Source organism: Syngnathus floridae, chromosome 21, assembly GCF_059516105.1.
Source record: "Syngnathus floridae isolate MCC-2025c chromosome 21, RoL_Sflo_1.0, whole genome shotgun sequence".
NCBI lineage: Eukaryota > Metazoa > Chordata > Actinopteri > Syngnathiformes > Syngnathidae > Syngnathus > Syngnathus floridae.
The window spans coordinates 6,318,575-6,338,058 of record NC_142433.1 but is presented as its reverse complement, the minus strand read 5'-3'; the positions used below and the strand labels follow the sequence as shown (position 1 = coordinate 6,338,058).

General features: G+C 47.9%; 3 protein-coding genes across 4 annotated transcripts; 2 read left to right on the top strand and 1 right to left on the bottom strand.

The window, feature by feature from the left end:
- Positions 1 to 138: 138 nt before the first annotated feature.
- LOC148380265 (putative C-mannosyltransferase DPY19L4) lies at positions 139 to 5,113 on the top strand. 2 transcript variants are annotated; one of them, XM_088364641.1, is made up of 18 exons: positions 139 to 507; positions 595 to 711; positions 858 to 982; positions 1,066 to 1,156; positions 1,223 to 1,344; positions 1,430 to 1,575; positions 1,644 to 1,767; positions 1,850 to 1,984; positions 2,041 to 2,172; positions 2,250 to 2,351; positions 2,457 to 2,530; positions 2,647 to 2,928; positions 2,997 to 3,153; positions 3,297 to 3,353; positions 3,418 to 3,500; positions 3,560 to 3,692; positions 4,018 to 4,176; positions 4,248 to 5,113. In XM_088364641.1, exons 1-18 carry the CDS (start codon positions 432 to 434, stop codon positions 4,410 to 4,412), a joined length of 2,280 nt encoding a protein of 759 aa, XP_088220767.1. In that variant the 5' UTR covers positions 139 to 431; the 3' UTR covers positions 4,413 to 5,113. The 2 variants fall into 2 exon arrangements, with proteins under 2 accessions (XP_088220767.1, XP_088220768.1); XM_088364642.1 differs by having other exon boundaries at positions 140 to 507; positions 2,997 to 3,117.
- Positions 5,114 to 5,264: 151 nt separating this feature from the next.
- On the top strand, positions 5,265 to 11,050 carry ints8 (integrator complex subunit 8). Its single transcript, XM_088364268.1, has 27 exons — positions 5,265 to 5,341; positions 5,882 to 6,020; positions 6,096 to 6,270; positions 6,430 to 6,570; positions 6,650 to 6,721; positions 6,794 to 6,845; positions 6,931 to 7,113; positions 7,175 to 7,282; positions 7,345 to 7,497; positions 7,563 to 7,663; positions 7,743 to 7,884; positions 7,953 to 8,023; positions 8,098 to 8,273; positions 8,341 to 8,471; positions 8,545 to 8,655; positions 8,758 to 8,962; positions 9,040 to 9,161; positions 9,252 to 9,436; positions 9,514 to 9,547; positions 9,619 to 9,678; positions 9,773 to 9,834; positions 9,901 to 10,019; positions 10,088 to 10,191; positions 10,255 to 10,379; positions 10,447 to 10,511; positions 10,581 to 10,624; positions 10,793 to 11,050. Exons 1-27 carry the CDS (start codon positions 5,318 to 5,320, stop codon positions 10,907 to 10,909), a joined length of 3,021 nt encoding a protein of 1,006 aa, XP_088220394.1. The 5' UTR covers positions 5,265 to 5,317; the 3' UTR covers positions 10,910 to 11,050.
- A 5,811-nt stretch (positions 11,051 to 16,861) lies between these two features.
- gdf6b (growth differentiation factor 6b) lies at positions 16,862 to 19,379 on the bottom strand. Its single transcript, XM_088364272.1, has 2 exons — positions 18,912 to 19,379; positions 16,862 to 18,635 (listed from the first exon to the last, which is right to left on the bottom strand). The coding sequence occupies exons 1-2, from the start codon at positions 19,147 to 19,149 to the stop codon at positions 17,761 to 17,763; spliced, it is 1,113 nt and encodes a 370-aa protein (XP_088220398.1). The 5' UTR covers positions 19,150 to 19,379; the 3' UTR covers positions 16,862 to 17,760.
- Positions 19,380 to 19,484: the final 105 nt, after the last annotated feature.

Genomic DNA, 19,484 nt, shown 5'->3' with positions numbered 1-19,484 from the left:
CTAATGAGTGTTAATCGTTATGTATTTTAATAATTTGCTTAATCGGTTTGCGCATGCGTACCTTCGCCGCCGGTTTTTACGTGCAGACCCGTATACACAAGTGACCAAATCCGCCCATTTGCGCATGCCCAGATTAATTGCCGGCGGCCCAAAACTTCCGGGATGAGGCCAGCTGACTGTCCTATTTCTTGGTGTAAATCGTCGCATAAGTTGTTTTGTGAAACTGACACTGTTATTATTAGTAAAAAAAAAAAAAATTGTCCGTTTAAAAATTAACAATATTTTCGAGAGTCTGGCGTTTTTTGCTGTCGTTTCGTGTTGACCGATGTCAGCTAGCCACCTGCTAACTGGCTGGCTCGTTAGCATGTCGCCTTTGCAGAACACCAGATAATATTTTAGGTCCTTGGAAAAAATAGTTATTTCTCCTTGCCATGACCGAGTTGCAACGTCGAACGTCGGATCCTTTCGAGGTGGCCAAAGAAGAGGAGGAAGAACCTCGACGTGTCGGTAAGTGTAGCTCGAAGCTAACTCAGCATGACATTGTTTACTGTTTTTAGCATCGGCCCACAAGTGTTTTTCCTCCACCTGATAAAGTTGAAGATGATGAGGCTGAAGAGAAGCCCAAAGACGAGCAGGAAAAACACAGTGAGGAGAAAATGGACGATTCAAACAAACAAGAGTCAACAGTCAAAGCAGCCAAACGTCCTGCGTGTGAGTCCATTTCTTTTGTATCAAAAATTGTCTTGTAGTGTTAATTATTGGTATTTATGGAAACAATGTTAGCACAACAAAGCAAACATATGAGATGTGATTTTACTAAAATATACCCCCATGTTGATGACACACTGTCTCTGCAGTGAGCGCTGTTCAGCGTGTACTGAGGCTCCTGTTCGGAAGCTTGGCGGCGGTGGCGTGCGGCACGCTGTACGCCGCCTACCTCTCTGCATTTCACGAAAGGAAGTTCTGGTTCTCCATGAGGCAGGTATGTTCCAACAACTTGAATTTACTTTTGCGCTTGCATATGCTACCAGAGTCTTGTTTACGTGAGGTGTTTTCCTGTCTCAGGAAGTGGAGCGGGAGCTGACGTTCCAAGGTGGCAGCGCAATCTACTATTACTACTACAAACGTATGGTGGCGGCGACGTCTTTCGATAGAGGTGCGTCTTTTCTCTCCCTCGCTCCTATTGGGAAACCAACAAGTCACATGCGTGTGCATGTGACAGCATTCCACGAGCTGACGAAAGACGACGGGACTCTGGCGGGACAAACCATCAACGCTGTGGAGCGCCTGTCTCTGTATCCCGAAGTCATCACCAGCTACATTTACAGAGTCTCTGGCAGCCAGGTCAGCTTTAAAGAGGACATTTTATAGAGAAGGTGTGGATTTAAATTTGTGGTTAGGTCGAACGTGACGATTCCGGCCCTGGCAGGACATCGTGGAACCCATCTACTTCTACGTGGGCACGGTGTTGGCACTCCAGGCAGTATACGCCACTGCGCTGTTCGCCTGCAGCTGGCTGATGAGCGGCACCTGGTTGGCTGGCATGCTGACGGTAGCCTGGTACGTCATCAGCAGGTTGGTTCCGCACGGATGGCATCGGTCAGAGACGTTCTCGGCCGTTGATCTTCCCGTACCCGTCCCAGACCTGACGCCACCAAAGTGGAGCAGGCGGTTCCTCTACGAGAGAATTGGGCCCTGCCTTGCTACGCCTGCCAGGTGGCGGCGCTCACCGGCTTTCTGTGTAACTACATTGGCTTGGCAGCTGAGGTGAGAACAATATTTTGCTTGAATTCCACATTTGTTCAACTTTGAGTACGTTCCCCAAGTAAAAGGCACAACTTGCTTCCAGCATTTATGCTACCTGACTGTGAGTGCCACCACTTTCACCTTACTGCTGGTGTGGGAGCACAGCCACTACGTGCTCTTTGTGCAAGCCTTCTGCCTTTTCGTACTGGACTCCTTGGACCTGGTGTCGCCTCGTAAGGTACGACGCCGCTTTCTTCCGCTTGCTCGACCTTTCCAAACCACTTCCTTGTGCAGCTGTCCGACATCCACAAGTTGTACGTCAGCTCCTTGCTGCTGGCCTTCTTCCTCCATTTTAACAACGCGGCGCTGCTGACTTCGCCGCTGCTCAGCCTCCTGATTGGCTGCGGGCTGGCGAGGTTCCTCCAGGTAGCGTCGCTGTGCCCCTTCAGAACCACCCCCGTTATTCGTCTGACAACGTGATGTAACAACTTTGTCGTTTCCAGCAAAAGATGAAGAAGGGCCCTCTGGTGGCCAGAATGATGAAGCTATTCCTTCATTTCCACCTGGTCTTCACCACCGCCATCACCTTCAACTATTTAGTCAAAGTGCGTCGATTGTTTTGCTCATGATCGGTTTATTATCCGATTGTTATTAGTGTTTTCTGTTGTGCTACTTAAAAAAAAATACATGTGTACTTTCTTAACTTGCAGAAAGTCGTGCCTGTAGGTGAAGGTGAATTTGTCTTAAAATTCCTGGAGGTGAAGTTTGGGCTCAATACGACAAAGTAAGTAGCACAGATTGTTTAGGGGACTTTTTGACCAGTTGGAGGTATAATGCTGAGGAGAAATATAGGGAAATAAAAAAAAAAAATCAATAATGCTTGCATTGGGTGTTTTGCAGCGACTTTGTGAGCAACTTTCTGGTGTGCCAAGAAAGTCTCCAGTCTCCCGGTCAAGATTTGTTCCTGCGCCTCACTCAGACGTCAGTTCTGCCTTTCTACCTGTTGGTGCTCACCGTCTGTGGGGTGTCGACGCTGCAGGCCGTCTATGCCAGATTCAGCGGACAACCGACACGGAACGTCGAGCGACAGCCGCAAGACGGATATGTGGGCGAGCGTCCCGAGGTGGCCTACCACGTCTTTCACACGCTCACCTTCGGTGGCCTGACACTGCTATTTGACGGGTAGGATGAAAACACAGGTTGCGGGTTGTTAGATGTGCACTCGCTAGTGTCTTTTCTTCCCCGCAAAGGATGAAGTACTTCTGGACACCGTACATGTGCGTGTTTGCGGCGTTTGGCGTGTGCTCGCCGGATCTGTGGATGACCGTCTTCAGGTGGCTCAGGCTCAAGTCAGTCCACCCTCTTGTACTGGTGAGAGGCCTTCAGGCTATCACAAAAATGATTAAGGTCATTATATTAAAAATGATTAATAGATTTTTTTGACATAGCAATTTGAATATAAAATGGGTATTTTTTAAGACTGGAATAAAATAATAAGAATGAAACAATTATGATGATGATAATGCAATTTTTTTGTTGCATACTTGTAGTCATTAATCCTGAGCATCGCCGTTCCGACAATCATCTGCTTCAGCCTGTGGCGAGAGGTGAGACTTTGATGCAAATATTAATGAGAATATTAACCATAATTGTCTTCATTGTCCTCCGCAGTACTGCCCCCGCGTGCTGGCCGACCTGTCGGAGCTTCAGGAGTTCTACGACCCTGACGCTGCCGAGTTGATCGGCTGGATCCAGTGAGTCTTGGGTCTCGTGAGGGTTTCCACAACATGGTCACGGTCTCCCCTCCTTGTAGAACTCACCTTCCAGCGGCGGCCGTGTTCGCGGGCAGCCCTCAGCTCCTGGGCGCCATCAAGTCGGACTCCGGCGCCGCCGTCACCAGCTTGCCACTGTACTCTGATGTGGACATGCTGAGGAGGAGTGAAGACGTGAGTCACAATTATACTTGAAGTACAGTGGTCTGAATTTCATTTACCTTAATAAAGTGATGATGTAAGGACTAATCATAATCCCCAAATATTTTTTGGTCTACTAATTTTCAGATATAGACAAGTAATACTGTATTCACACATATATTCTTTATCAACTACAGAGAATGACTAATATTTCTGCAGCTTACTGAAGAGCGGTGACCATGTCCACATTACGATATTGTGTCTGTTATACTGCCCCCACGTGGCCAAGATGTGCAAAGAATTGAAGCAAAAACTGGCAGAAAAAGTTTAATTTCTCTTTTTCCTCAATGCATTTCAGAACTACCAGGTATACTCCATGCGCTCCGCTGAGGAGGTCTACAAGATTCTGACCTCCCGCAAGGCAAACTACGTGATCGTGGAAGAGTCCCTATGCAACGATTTCACTCTGGACCAGGGCTGCCGCATCAAGGACCTGCTGGACGCCGCCAACGGACACGTGAGTCTTGCGCCCACACTTGGCTTTCGACTCCGGTGCGATCTCTGCCCCCTCCGATCCTTTCCCTGCAGGTGGTTCAGGACAACGGTGAGACGTATACCTTCTCCAGACACCGCCGCTTCTGCCAGGAGATCAAGAGCAACCGCTCGCCGTATACCAACTACTTCACCCGCGTCTTCTGGAACCGCTCCTATCATGTCTACAGAGTTAACGCAGTCATATCCTTTCAGTATTAACAGAAAACGACACAACTTGAGCGTCTTAATGATATTCTTGAGATCCGTGTACTAGTATGCACTTTGGCGTCACTCGAGCAGCACGGCTGCATCTTATGTTCAAATGGTTCTCCAGTAAAGTTAATCTTTACGTATTGAAACATGCCATAATGCAGTTTGTCCTTAAAAAATACTCTTTGACTGGCCATACTGTTAGATATAACTATGTATATGCTCCTGAAACAAAAACAACAAATGTATGAATAATGGCCAGTCAGAAAAAGTACACCTTTTTTTTGGAAGGGTGTGCGGGACACTGTAGTCTTTATACTGTAATTTATAAAAATGTGCATTTACTGTTTTTGTCTGCTGAATCTCAATGGGATGCCAATATTGTCTCCACATCAGTCATAGATAAGGACGGTTGCCAAGTTACGTAATCAAATACACTTGTTTTCACGTAATTTGAACATGATGATTTTTGCTGCATTTTTTGCTAAAGGGCCAATTCTACATATTGTTGCGTTAACAGTGCCTCAATAAAGTGAAATGTGTGTTTTGGGGACTGGTAATGATATTTTGCCTTTATGCGTCTATCGGTTTTGATGCCTTATATGCTGAGTTGTCTGTCCCACCTCGACGTTAGCTTTCATTGAACTCTTATTTACGGTTTTGTCCTTTCAACCTTTTGTCCAAATAAACTTTTGTATGACCTAGTGTGACCTTTTTGTTTTATTATACTACCAACGATGTTAAAGATTCAAGGTATTGAGTTTATATATGGTAAATATTCTCATTTACATATGTGAATATGTAAACAGTCAAAATATTTTAATTTCGTTTTGACGCGCTATAAACATGCGCAAACTACGGCGCAGTGCTCTCCTTTCTGAAGGCGAACCGGATGCGGAAATCGAAGCTGCGCAATGGCGACGCTCGGACGCAATTACGTGAGAAACAGTACCCATGTCGCTCTCCCAACATTTAGGTCCACTTTGAGCTTATTTACACCTTCTATGTTGTTGTAATTACTTTTTAACGCAATAAGGTAAGATAATTCACTTTCCAGTTATCGTGCGAGGCTTTAAAGTTTGTCTGTTAGCGAGAAAATGAACCGTAAGTGAAACATAACAGAGTACAAATGGGTGCGCTTGATTTACATCAGCGGCTGCGGCGTACAGACATGTACACATCGGATTAATGACACAACCCTGCCAGCTTTGGCTGCAGGGCACTAAAGGTCAAACTAGCCAACCTTATGAATCATACCGTTGTCTACGATTTTTTCAGGAACAGATTTCTACGAGAAATACACAATTTTGCACATAAATATGCTATTATTAGAGCCATGTTTGGACACCTTAAAACAGCTCCAAACTTTTTAGTCTTTAACATTCAGGGTTGTCCTCGGCTGAAATTGTGGTAGTGTTAGTGATGGCAAAACCTTTTTATCTGTTTCATTAATCAGTTTTTGGTGATATGTTTTCCAGTGTAGGATGAGCGCAGAAGCGGCTGACCGGGTGGCCGCTGTGACGAGCAGCCGGCCCAGCACGCCGCTCCAGACTTCCTGGTTCGAATTCCTCCTGGATGCATCCCTTCTCGAGAAACATCTGCAGAAGTCCAATCCTGGTGAGAGCTCAGGGCCACAACAATCTCCGGCTGAGGCGACGTCTTAACACGGCAATGATGATGATACCTTTGCAGACCCGACGGGGGTGCAGCTCATCATCCAGTTCCTGGAGCAGGCGTCAAAGCCGTCTTTGAATGAGCAGAACCAGGTACAGCCTCCTGCTGACAACCGCAAGAACCGTACCTTGAAGCTTCTGGCGCTCAAAGTGGCGGCGTACATGAAGTGGGATCTGGATGCTCTGGAGAAAGGGTGCGTCCAAAAACGTAACAATTTGTTGTTTTTTTACAATTTGTGCCATATTTATTGTTTAATTTCATTACACATTTTGCTGTCTGGCCACCTGAGAGCAGTATAACAAAAACAAGGCTATGCATGAAGATTAAAAAGCCACCATTGTCTCCATGTCAGCTTGACCATCCCCGTGTTGAACATGCTGCTGAACGAGCTACTGTGCGTGAGCAAAGTGCCGGCAGGCGTGAAACACGTGGATCTGGATCTCTCCACGCTGCCACCCACCACCGCAATGGCCGTCCTCATCTACAACCGGTGGTAAGAGCAAACAAAAAAAAAACAAATAAAATCACACACTGAAGGAAAACCAGGATGAAGAAGTCCCCCCGTTTCACAGGGCCATCAGAACCATTGTGCTGAGCAGCTTTCCGGAGAAACAGAACAAACCGGGCCCACACCAGATGAACATGCAAGTTTTCTCGCGGTTGCATTTGGCTAGCAACTAGATTGCACGCAGACTTTAATTTGCCGTTTTCTGCAGGTTGAGTGTTGTACAGCAGGAAAAAGAGATGACTGACAACATCCTCAGTGTGGTGCGTAAATGTCCAGCTCAGAAATCTTGCAGGACTTTTAAAAAAAAAACAGCAAAAGTGATCACGTGGCATTTTGTGCATCCAGTTGAAGGAACAGGCCAGCGATTCTATCAGTGTCCTGGCGGGGGCGCTGCATCTGAAGAAGGACTTTTACGTGCACACCATGAGAACTCTGGACCTGCTGGCCGCCGACACGGCCGCTGCCAACGGCGAGACCGAGTCGTCCACGGCAGGCCTCCGCATCAGCGCCAACGAGCTGCACTGCCAGGTGGGCTCAAACGCGCGCACCCGTGGTCGGCCGTCCCAACTTTAACCGTCCTCTCTTTTAGGTTCACTACGACTTGGGGGCCATTTTCTTCCAGCAAGGATGCACGGACCAGCCAGCCTTTGAGAAAGCCAGAGACCACTTCAGGCAGACCAAGGAACTCTTGAAGAAGGTACAACTCCAAGCTCAGGACGCCGTGTCAGTGTGTCTCGTGTCCCATCTTTGCCTTCTCAGGTGGACTCCACCGTGCACGTCCATCTGGACGAGGAGCGCCTGGCCGGCTACTGGAACGCCTGCAAAGCTCTGACCGGCGACTGCGACTCGTGCGACTCTCAGACCACCCACTACGACCAGATCAACGAACTGCTCGGTGCCCGCAGCTACCAGGTGAGCGCAGAGATGATAGAGTGGATGTCACGGGGCAGTTTTTTTCAACGATGTGTGTGACCCAGGCTGTGGTGGAAGCATTTGTCAAAGACAACGTAAGCCGCGCTTTGCCCAAGCACTTTCGACGCTCCGTTCTCCGGGAGGTCTTGTATAAGGCCCAGCAAGGGTGAGAGAGCACATCCCGGCGTTTGTCAAGCGTGTCTTCCCATGGGTAGCCATCATGTCTGCGACGCTGTTTGCCACAGGGAGCCGGGCCTGGACGAGGTGTGTCGCCAGCTGTGCTTGTGCAACGCCGTGCGCGACGCTCTGGAGGGGGAAGTGCTTGGCGTGCGCTTCCAGCAGCTGCTCATGAAGCCCAGCAAGCGCCTGGTGGACTTTATTTTGGAGGTGACCGACATTATGTTTATTTTGAAATGAAAATATTAAAAACAAACATGTGAGCTGTTATCTTGCAGGTGTGCACGCGGTCCTTGGAGAAAGAGCGTTCGAGCGAAGCATCCAGAAGGAACATGGCCACCTTCATGCGGTGAGTGACGCAAAAGAGCGTCATTATGCGTACTCCGACTCGGTGTTAGCTTTTTTGCCCCGTTCGACCGGCAGCACCCTCTGCGAAAGCCTGGAGGAGCTCTCCCTGGTCTTCGTGGTGTCCTCTCACAAGCTCTTCACCGAGCTGCTGAAGGAGGAGGAGAGGAAGCTGCTGGTTGAGCAGATGAGGAAGCGCTCGGCCGCCGTCAACCTCAGTGCCAAGCCGCTGCCCTCCTTCTACGACATCCCGGGTGAGCGCCCGCGTGCCCTCGCCAGGTGGGAACGCCACGTCGCTGACGGCCACCTTCTTGCCTTCAGCGTCGGCTAGCGTCAGCGTCGGCCAGCTGGAGCAGCAGCTCATCCTCTCCTTGGACCCGCGGAGGATAAGGCAGATCCTCAACGAGCTGCACGACACGGCCGACAAACCCTTCTGGAGGGTCAACAGCAAGGTAGACGCTGTCCACTGACTCGTGCTGCCTTCGAGGATGTTGGGGGAAAAAAAACTAACTTGTGTTTTTGAAGTGGGAAATTCCTCCGGACTACATCAACGTGATCCTGGCCATCAAAGACAACCTGACCAAAGACCTGGTCTACATCCTCATGGCGAAAGGCCTCCACTGTGTAGCCATTAGGGTAAGGATGAGGTCATTGTTTTCCTTCGCAATGGCATCATTGTCCCACGGCGCGGTGTGTGACATCATGGCGTGTCATCATCGCCTCACCGTTCTCTTTCAGGACTACGCGCACGCGCGGCAGCTGTTCTCGGCCTGCCTGGAGCTGGTGACGGAGTTCTCGCCGCGTCTGCGCCAGGTGATGCTCAACGAGCTGCTCCTGATGGAGGTGCGAGCCCACGAGACGGCGGCGGCCGACGGCGGCAAGGAGAGGCCGCCCCCTGACCTCGTCAGCCGAGTGCGCGGATACCTGGAGATGCGCATACGAGGCGAGTTTTGACGCCGTGCGCCAATCAGGATGGTGACGCTGAAACAGCAATTTATTTTTTGGGCTGTGTGTGCGCAGATCTCCCTTTGCGGCAGGTGGTCGGCGAGGAGTGCGTGGCCTTCATGTTGAATTGGAGGGAGAACGACTACTTGACGCTGCAGGTGCCGCCCTCGGCTGTCGCCAACAATCCTTACATCAAGGTGATCCTGAGCTGTCCTATTCTTGCATTGGAATTGTCCTAGTGTCCTTGACTTGTCTATTTACTTTCTGTGTTTTTTTTCTGGGATCAGCTTGGCCAACTCTTGGCGTCCACGTGCAAGGAGCTGCCGGGCCCCAAAGAGAGCCGACGCACGGCCAAAGAGCTCTGGGACGTGGTCGTGCAGATCTGCAGCGTCTCCGTCCAGCACAAGAGGAGCAACGATGGACGTGTGGCGCTCATTAAGCAGCGGGACTCCTCCATGGGCATCCTGCACAGGTGACCTCATCACGATGCATTGAAAACGTTGCCGTGACAACGCGGCGGACAGCTCACCCTCTTCTCCGTCCTTCCAGGAGTAAATTGGTAACCTTCGTCAAGAAGATCCGCGTGAGTGTATCCCTGAACAAAAACATGTCGCTGGCGACGTGGCGTTGCTGACGTTTACGTTTGTGCGTCAGGAGCCGTTGGTGCTGACCACCTTGATCTCGCTCTTCGTCAGGCTGCACAGCATCGTTCGGGTGAGCCGCAGCGCCTTTTCTTCCAAATGCTGACCTGTAAAAATATTTATTTTAGGCTTTATCCCCCCCCCCCCCCCCCCCCCCCCGCGCACAGGACGACATTGTCAACGAAGTGACGGCCGAGCACCTCTCCATCTGGCCGGCGTCTCTGCCCAAGTAACACACCAGACGCTCTTGTTGGACCGTCTGTGTGTGTCACGCTTAACCCGTTTGCGCGTGTAGCATCCAAGCGGTGGACGTGGAGGCGGTGGCCGTGACGGTGAAGGAACTGGTGACCTACGCCCTCACGCTGAACCCCAACAACCAGTCGTGGATCATCACGCAGGCCGATATCTACTTTGGTAATGCGACGGCTTCCACGATGTTGACAATTGGCAACGCTAACTCTCATGTTGCCTTGGCCCCGCAGCAACCAATCAGTACTCAGCCGCCCTCAACTTGTACCTCCAGGCCGGCGGCGTGGCGTCGGATTTCTTCACCAAGGCCGTGCCGCCTGACGTCTACACGGACCAGGTGGCTGCGCCGATCGCGTGTTTTCCTTGAGCCCTCCTCACTGATGTTGAATGCTTTGCGCAGGTTCTGAAGAGGATGATCAAGTGTTGCTCCATGATGAACTGCCACACACAGGTGGCGGTCCTGTGCCAGTTCCTGAGAGAGGTGGACTACATGACGGCGTTCAAAGCCCTCCAAGAGCAGAACAGGTAGGCCTCCTTCTGCGCAACCTCCACCGCAATTCCACCGTCACCTTGTTTGTGTCCCCCAACGCAGCCACGACGCCATGGACTCCTTCTACGACTATATCTGGGACGTCACCATCTTGGAATACCTCACACGTATCCTACTCAGTCAGCTTGAAATTCACATAATTTTGTTTTCTTTTGTGTAACCTTGACTGTGAGCAGATATCCACCACAAGCGAGGTGAAGGAGAAAAGAGACAAATAGCGGTAAGCTTTTCAACAGGGGTGTGTAACTTTTTATATCCGCTTAATATTTGTAATTCCCCATATATAGGACTGTTTTTTTATGAATAAATATTTGAATTGTGCAACATTACATTTGAATCAAGCTGCGTAAATACACTGGCGTTCCTAATGAAACGTCCTCCGTTCCAGATTAAAGCCATCGGTCAGGCCGAGCTGAACACAAGCAACCCTGAGGAAGTTCTGCAGCTGGCGGCGCAGAAACGCAAGAAGAAGTTCCTGCAGGCCATGGCGAAGCTTTATTTCTGACTTTTTATTGTTGCGCCTCTTGCAGGAATCCAACGATTAATCGGCTGGCCGATTTAATCGGCGATATATAAGCGCTTTTTAACTCCACCCCCATTCAAATATTGAATTAAAAAAAATCTTGACACCTGCGGTCCAAAAAGAGCCCTGTTTCTCAGAAACATTCTTTTATTCCCACGTGTTTCTTTTGTTTTGTTCCATTTGAGAAACGTGATCTGTTTTCGCATTTTGCGGTGAACCCGTCAGTGTCGTGTCGAGATTAAAAAAAAAATAGAACATGGTCCCAATGTATTGTTTGGAAGTCCCCCAGTGGCATGGAGCAGCCGTTGAAGCCTTCCAGGCCTCGACAGACATTGTTGCCGTTATCAAGGCAGACGCAAAACAGATCGTACATGCCCACAGTCATGCAGTCTGCACATCTTCAACGCTACCCAGGACATTTTTTCAAAATCTAATTTGCAGGATAAATTCAATATGTTGACCGCACAACGTTTTTCATTCCTCCCCTAAAAAGAAACTCTTAAAAAACTGAGTCCAATTCATCCGCTTGATTTGTACAGTCGAACAAATAGTTTGTTGGAAATAAAAAGGTGGGATGTCACCACTAGGTGGGCCTCCAAGCTCGGATTTCAAGTTAGCTTCCTCGGACAGTTCAGGCCTTTCCCCACTAAGAATTTATATGAGAAGTCCAAACAAAATCATTCCAGTCAGGTAAAAAGTCTATTCATCAATAACAAACAAGGAAGTATTCGCTTTGATTCAAGTCACAGTATTTGGCACATTGATTGCCGACTTTATTTACGTTGTACTGTAAACTATGTTTACTGGGAGTGTCAGTAAACATTTTAAAGCTTCTTTTTTTATTCACTATCCACCAAACAGCTGCTGGTCGAGAAGACGGTTCAGTTTGTGATGTGGCGCGGTGATGCGTTAAGAGTTAATCACAGAACTTCCTGTTTGTTATTTTAAAAAAATTACAAGGCATTCGAGAATATGAGGACATTGTGTGTGTGTGTGTGTGTGTGTGTGTGTGTGTGTGTGTGTGTGTGTGTAGGGGACTATGGGGTGATTGGAACAGATGAAAAGGAGGAAAAAGAGTAATGGGAAAAGTAGGCAAAGATAAAAGAAGCCCATAAACCAGTGTCAAATGTTGTCGACAACTGTGTGTGTGTGTCTGTGTGTGTGTGTGTGTGTGTGTGTGTGTGTGTGTGTGTGTGTGGAGATAAACACCATGTATTAACCAGCAGATCTCCTTATGAAACTCAATCTCTTTCACATGCCGCAACACACACTCACGGATTCCACGGAGTCATATGTGGCATGATCTATTACCAATCCTCCTCCAGCGGTTTGTTTGATTCCGTTGCCTGATAAGCACAAATGTTTAAAGATACAAAATGGAGGCCTGGCATGCATTTATGGTGACTGATCATCTCAAAGAAGAGCGCGTGTGTGGGGGGTTTGGGGGGGACGTGACCGAGAAGGGCTCTTCAAGTAGCTGCTAGCGCTGGAGGGATTAAAAGATCAAGCTGGTGTTTTCACTTTGTTCATGAAATCAGTTACACACAAAAGGATTAGGGGCCTTCGGGGGAGCCTTGAGGGTTCAACTCTTGAACTTGCCGCCGAGGCCTTGATGCGACCATACCTGATGAACACACATAAAAAAAAAAAAGTACGGTGGATATATTAAAACTCTACACACCCATGTACATATGTTAGGTTTTAGCAAAACCTTTTCCTCCATTAATGTGATTTATAAGGTGGACCACTCATTCTTTCAATGCTTTTGAGAATTAAGAAAAATAATGTTAGCACACCCTCTTATAATGGTATGTTCCGAATGGACCGCTCGCATGCTAACTCAACAAGGACACGCCTGCCGCCATTTTAGGTGCCTCTCATTTACCCAAAATGACTTTCACCTGTTCTAGTCAAAATTTGTGGCAATGTTTTGCTTTCCTGCAAACGTCTTCATATTTTATCCTAACACTGACCTCTATTTGGAACTATTTACAATTCCCTTCAGCTTTCCTAAGCCCAAGAACCAGTTGGGAATAAAACAACCTCAAGGTGGCATCATTTGGCAGGTAAGGCGCTCTAATGTTGATGAGAAAAAAATATAGTTTTGCTTTCGGGTCATATCAGGCAGTCCTCCGCTCATGCTCCCAGCTTTGGGCCTTCAAATCAACTTTTGCGCTTTTAAGGCTTGAAACTGCAGCATGACGATGATTTATACTGCTGGACATTAGCAAGTTGCGCAAAATAGCTCCCTGCTACATCAAAAATATGCCACTGTGAAATTTAGACTCACCGTTTGCCAGGGAATGAGCCGAGCGGCGAAGAATGTGCCCCCACCCTTTTAATTCCCGCGACTGTGCGTGAACTGGTCGTCTGCCCACTGCTTCACTGTGCCACCGTGATGGCTCAAACGCCAACCAGTCAGCCCGGGCTGTAAAATTTGTTTTAATTTTGAAATGGACCGAAAGAAAATAATCTGTTGAAAGGTTAACAACCTAATAAGACACTAGCCACTCGAGGGCAGTATAATCGCTTTTGTTGCCCTTTAGTGACCTTTTTGTTTTACAATGCACTCCAAATATACTCCTTATATATTTTTGTAATAATAATAATAATAATAATAATAATAAAGGAAGAGAAATTATTTTAAAAAAATGAACAAACGGTTCAAGATGGCGGCGCGTGCACACGCAGCGGCCACTCTCTGTCCCGTTCGGTGTTTTGTGAGTGTTTACTGAGTGTTTGTCCGTCAGTTTTGTGTGTTCGTCTCGTGTGATACGTCGTGCTACTAGCGCGGCGGGCATGTTCTGCTCAACATCGGCGGAAGTGGGTTTTATGGCGTTCTGGACTTTGGTGCGGAGAGATTAAGGGCGCTCGGACTGCTTTGTCATGGAGTGACGCCGGACTGGCCTGCTCTTCCTCCTCCGGTTGGACTGCGTCGTGAGCTCGGACTGCTCCGTCCTGGAGCATTGTTGGGATGCGTCGGCAGCGGGTCTGCGAGGCAGCGGAAGAGGGGCCAGCGCGGAGACGTCGGGCCAGGCTTGCGGCCAACCCAGCTTGCCCAGCCGTGCCTTCCATTCTCCTGGGTCCTCATCCTCATGGGTTGCGTTCTCCTGATAGGATCCACAAATCGGACAGTGCGTGCCTGCTGTGTGCTCGTGTTCACAGTGGCCTGGTTGACTGTCATCTTTCCGGACTCTGCTGTGCATCGGGAGCGGCTTGCGTGCTATCACTCTTATTGTTCATCTTCTTGTTTTATTTTCGTAATTTTGATCTCTTTGTGTGTCTTGACATGCGGAGGAATTGACAATAAAGGAGACTTTGACTTTGACTTTGAAACCGGCTCATCCAATCAATGGCAGCGGCAGACTGGCCCCCCGAATGTGACTCTGATTCCACACCGATGTAAGCAACGTGTGCGGGAAATGTTTTCTACACGCCGCATTAGGCACATGTGGAAAATATGAGCGGATAATGTAAAATGTCCCAAAAAAAAATGTGAAGGCCTTGGTGTTCTTTCACTTTTGGCTGCCGTACAGCAGCCGCGGATTTGATTGACAGGTTGTTCCTGCCATAGTCCAGCATAAAAGTGTGAGATACATTATATAGTTTTTATTTCTACACCTTGCCTCGTAACATGTATGATTCAAAAGTCAGTCAGGCGGTGTCGGTGGTCCTAAAACCATGATTGGCCCTGATATTTCGATTTAGAAAAAAATGACGTTTACTTGGCTGCTGCTATTTTGGTGTCACGCACGCACACTCCAATTTGTTATGAAACCATTTTTAGGATGCAATCACAACAGCAGTTCTGCTCAGTTGAGTCATCGTGGAACTTGAAAAAAAATTCAAATCAATTAAAAGGCTTGTAATTTAAAACAAAGATTTAAAATAGATAGAATATATTAAAAAAATAAGACTAACAAGTTTGTGTGTGTGTGTGTTTGGAGTGAGTTTTGTGGTGCGGCTGTCAACGTTTGAGCATTTCAATGTGTGTCTGTGTGTGTGTGTGTGTGTGTGTGTGTGTGTGTGTGTGTGTGTGTGTGTGCGCGTTCGGTGTCAATGGCTTAACCCATAGCGGATTCCCGACATTCTTTGACTATGTGTGTGGGTAATTGTGTGTATATGTGTGTCGTCTTTTGCCATTTAAGGTGATTGACGCTACTTGCTGCCATTAGGCGCCGCCGCTTCATTGACCTCTGACCCCTGGCGAGCGGGAAAGACTTAGAGATTGCAGAGCAATCAACACCTAAAGGTCAAAGAGGGGCATCCAGGATTTACTGAGGCTTTGAGGAAGGGAGAGGGAGAAAACTACAAGGGTTCCGAGATACAGTCTTGAGGAACACCGCCAAAAATGATCGTGTACAAAAACCTCGTACTTTGAATCTTTAATTTGTGCTTGTGCGTTTAACATCAGCGGGGGCTATTCGGAAAACATTGTTACCGTGCCCCCCTGAGAGCCCCCAGGCGCCACCCGCTGCCCACCCCCCTCTTCTTCCCCCATCAACACTTCCACTTCGGCGTCACCTCACATTTCCCGTCCAGCCTCTTGCGGGCGTCGTATCGCGTTTTGGGTTTCCCTCCGAAGGCAAAACGCCTTCAAAATCAATAAGGACTTTTTGGACTTTAATTGACGATCTCTTGCCAGACGCTTTTAATTGGGGTCTCATCTGGTTTGTGTTTCCGAGTGTAGACGGATTGTAAAGCAACACTCGGAACCAACGCTCTCACCCTAAACCAACGGTGCTTACATCCAAAATATCTAAAATACACTTGCTCTGGTTTTACTTATTAAACACACGCCCACAGACACACACAAAAAGTATCTTTGCACGTAAGAACGGATGTCAAGTGCATTCATGAGAGCCAGCTGTGAGTTACTATTGCAAACATGTGTCGTCGTCCTCCACTTCCTCCTCCTCCCTATGTGACAGTAAAAGAAACAAAAAGAAGAACAGACCAACTTGGCCAGTCAACACATACACACATCTTTTTAGTACAGTAAACACATAAGACGTCCCTCAGGGTTCCATTCCGGAGCCCCTTGTTATCCATTTCACACCCAAATACCGTATTTTTTCAAGTTTTATATACATTTTTGTTCTTCTTCATTGTCCTCAACATACTGCTGCAGATGTCAAGAGTTTTTTTTTTAGTTTCCCCTGACAACTGTGGAAAAACCAAATTTTCTGAGTGCTGAGCCCATTTGGGGTGTTTTTCTCAAGCTGCTGCAGCATCTCTTCCTCTCTGAAATTCTTTCTCCTGCCTCGTCTTTGTCCACATGTGCGAGCCTTTTAGGTTGCTTCCATGCTGATAGCAACAGCCCCATCCCGCGCGTCTTTGTGCGTCGCTCCATCTCACCGCAAATCTTCCCCAGAGTGGCAACGCCCCCGCGGGGGCCGCTATGGAGACGTCGCATTCCGCTCTTTTGTCACCCCCTTTTATTTTTTTTATATCTCACCTTGTCATTGGGCATTCCATTCCAGTCTTATGGGGGTTCTTTAGTGTCCTCCCTCCCTCGCCCAATGAAACACAGACAATAGACCACTTGAACTTTGAACCCCGCCTGGAGAAGCCGGCCTTAATCTGATGTCGGTATCCTCCTCCACCATTGTTCCAGTGTAGACTAAAGAGGGGTCAACCGTTGCATCTGTACACCAATTTGTTTGTCCAGTATTAACCAACGCACAGACGCACACACACACCGAGGCCACCCAGGGAAGGTGGCACTGGGACCGCTTGCCTGCTGACCCACTTTTGACCCTGCAGCCCTTTCTGACACAACACAGAAGGAGTTCTGTCCATGCAGACCAGTTTTGGGTACTGGACTATAGTGCGGGACTCATTAGAGGTCCCTCAGGGGTCTATCTCGAAGCCCCTTGTTGTTTTTATGAAAGTTAGGAAAAATGTAACATTGAAACATGTTTTCACGTCATTTGATTTTTACTCGAGATGTTTTGTGTTACATTTCATATGAACATATGATTCAGTTGCACAATTTTAAAACTGTAAAAAAAAAAAAATCAATATTGTACAATATTCTGCAAATATAAAAGCATGATGTATAACGCTTGAGCCTAAAATTATAATTTTCAGACCGACGTGGCAACATATGACAGTATTTGTGTGACAACAAAACATCCAGCATGCATTTGCAATAACTTACTCAAACAAAGCTTAAATTATAATTTGCGCGTCAAATATTTACATACGGTACGGCAAAATGTGAGGGCACGTGTTGAAATATTCTGACATCACATTGGACTTAAAAACTAGTTGATTCTAGAACATCATTTTCTTTGATTAATGTAATTATAATAAAATGAAGTGGAGTACATTTAATATTTTTGGCTTTAAATAGTTCAGCATGAAATGAAATTATTCATATAAAGTGTATGAAATGTAAATTGTTTTTTTAAGTGCTTTTTTTAAACATGATAAACAACTTGCATCATGGATTTATGCTAAGAACAAGAACCTTGAAATTTGTCCAGTTAATTTTTGGGCATGCCTCAAAATGATCATTTTAAGGGTTTTATTGAACAAGATGGATGAAAAATAAACCATTTAAACACACCTGTTATCTTCACAACCAATTTGACCCCATTTAATGTTTAACAACTTGAAATGAATGATTGACATTTTCTCTCTGCTTGTTTTTGTTTCTACAAATCTGTGTTTTGGTTGAGTCAGTTTGGAAGCTTGAAAGCAACAGGAAAGTTTTCTTGATGGACATACTGATGAAGAACAACGCAGGAACATAAGCATGCACTACACATTAAGTCTCTTGGAACCTTTCAGGATTCGAAGCTGCTGAAGGTCCGGGCTCCGAAGTCTTACCTGCACCCGCATGCCTCAACCACCATGTCCTCGTATTGCTTGTAGACCACGTTGTTGCCAGAGTCGATGTAGAGGATGCTGATGGGACTGAGCTTGGCCGGGGCACAGCAACTGGGTGGCATTTGTTCCGGGTTCATGGAGTTCATCAAGGTCTGGATGATGGCGTGGTTGGTGGGCTCCAAGTGCGAACGCAGCGGGAAGTTGCACACGCCCTCGCAGTGGAAGGCCTCGTAGTCCAGCGGGGCAATAATCCAATCGTCCCAGCCCAACTCGCGAAAGTTTACCCGTAGGGGTTTCTTACTGCACCTGGACTTGGAGCGCCTGCCGTGCCGTTTCCCGTGGCGGCTCTTGGGCGCCACTGCTGTCCGCCTGCTGCGGCCGGGTTTCAACCCCGGGCCGCGACCTTTGGTTCGGCCCTCCCGCCTCTCGGCGAAGAGCGTCTGCCGCCGCTTGGATCTAGTGAAGACCACCAGGATGGCCTTCTTCTGCCGGGGCCTGGCACCATGCCGGTGCAGCCCCAGCAGGGTCAGATCCAGCTCCGTTTCGGAGTTGTCCGACTCGGCTGTAAGCTCCAAGCAGAAGTGCTTGCCGTCTCTCTCCTCTTGTCGTTTCCATTCTTTGAACGGCTCCCAAACATCCAGGACCTCCCATCTGGGTCTTGAGCATTCCTGCAGCACCAGGGTTTTGGAGTCCAGGGGCTGCCGGTCCTGGCACGAGAGGAGACGAAGCTCCACCGACTCTGACGGGTCCAAGTTGCCTGACAATTTGGTGTAAAGCCTCAGCTCGGCTCCCAAGACCTCAGCTTTTTCTGAGAGGGTGGAGACGTCAAAGAGATAACGTTGCCTCCTGAGAGGAGAGAGCGGGACTTCATCTGACCAAGACAAAGAAAAATCAATGTAAGTTCAGAAGTAGGCTACAAGTTCAGAAGTAGGCTACCAAAAATTGAAAACCGATTAAAAAAAATTCCACATAAGTATAACATCACCACCAAAAATAATAAAATATGTGAAATACAGTGAAAAGTTCACAAAACATGAAAAACATATCTTCATACCCTAAGTAATAATAAATAATAGTATCCACAAAAAAGACACAAACTTCACAAAAACTGCCACATAAAACACAGTTGAAGAAATTTGGTAAGTACCTTGTCCGTGGTCCACAAAACTGGCGATGGTGTCGGCTGCTTTGGAGGACTTGAAGAAGCTAGCGTTGAGTCCCAACTTCTCAGCCGTGGAGAAGGTCTTGTAGATGGACATCATGTAATCGTGGGGCTCTACGCGGGGCTCCTTCGCCGCCAGCGAAAGGGCGAGCGGCCGACCTGGGGGCAACCGCCAGGCCAACACCAGAGCCCCGCACAGAGCGGCCACCAGAGAGACATCCATGGGGGCCCTCTGAGGAGGACGGGTGTGTGTGTGTGTGTGTGTGTGCCACGTGCAAAGTGTGCACGGTGCGTCAAGACAGGCAAAGTTAAGCGTTAACTCCGCACACCCCTCCCAAATGAAGACTGTAAAATTCTTTGTGGAAGTTGAAGTCACTCCTTCCTGGCCAAGGAGCTGAAAAGATGCCCCTTTCTTTCACTTAGTGACTTTTTAAGCTCATTCTGTTGCTCCTGCTGGGAGTGTCATGGATCTCTCCTGCCCTCTAGTGGACCGTAAATGAACACGCGCTAACTTTCAGGACCTTGGACAGAAGACTAAAAACGTCCAAGCGTGTTTGC

What these genes read in the sequence shown, in the direction of transcription:
- LOC148380265 (XM_088364641.1), top strand. Translation starts at nt 432, where the DNA reads ATGACCGAGTTGCAACGTCGAACGTCGGATCCTTTCGAGGTGGCCAAA. An exon ending in ACAGAGTCTCTGGCAGCCAG is followed by an intron (nt 1,345 to 1,429) that starts GTCAGCTTTAAA and finishes CGGCCCTGGCAG; the next exon opens with GACATCGTGGAACCCATCTA. An exon ending in ACCTGGTGTCGCCTCGTAAG is followed by an intron (nt 1,985 to 2,040) that starts GTACGACGCCGC and finishes TTCCTTGTGCAG; the next exon opens with CTGTCCGACATCCACAAGTT.
- ints8 (XM_088364268.1), top strand. Translation starts at nt 5,318, where the DNA reads ATGGCGACGCTCGGACGCAATTAC. An exon ending in GGCCCACACCAGATGAACAT is followed by an intron (nt 6,722 to 6,793) that starts GCAAGTTTTCTC and finishes CGTTTTCTGCAG; the next exon opens with GTTGAGTGTTGTACAGCAGG. An exon ending in TCTGGAGGGTCAACAGCAAG is followed by an intron (nt 8,472 to 8,544) that starts GTAGACGCTGTC and finishes GTGTTTTTGAAG; the next exon opens with TGGGAAATTCCTCCGGACTA.
- gdf6b (XM_088364272.1), bottom strand. Translation starts at nt 19,149, where the DNA reads ATGGATGTCTCTCTGGTGGCCGCTCTGTGCGGGGCTCTGGTGTTGGCC. An exon ending in TTTTGTGGACCACGGACAAG is followed by an intron (nt 18,636 to 18,911) that starts GTACTTACCAAA and finishes TGTCTTGGTCAG; the next exon opens with ATGAAGTCCCGCTCTCTCCT.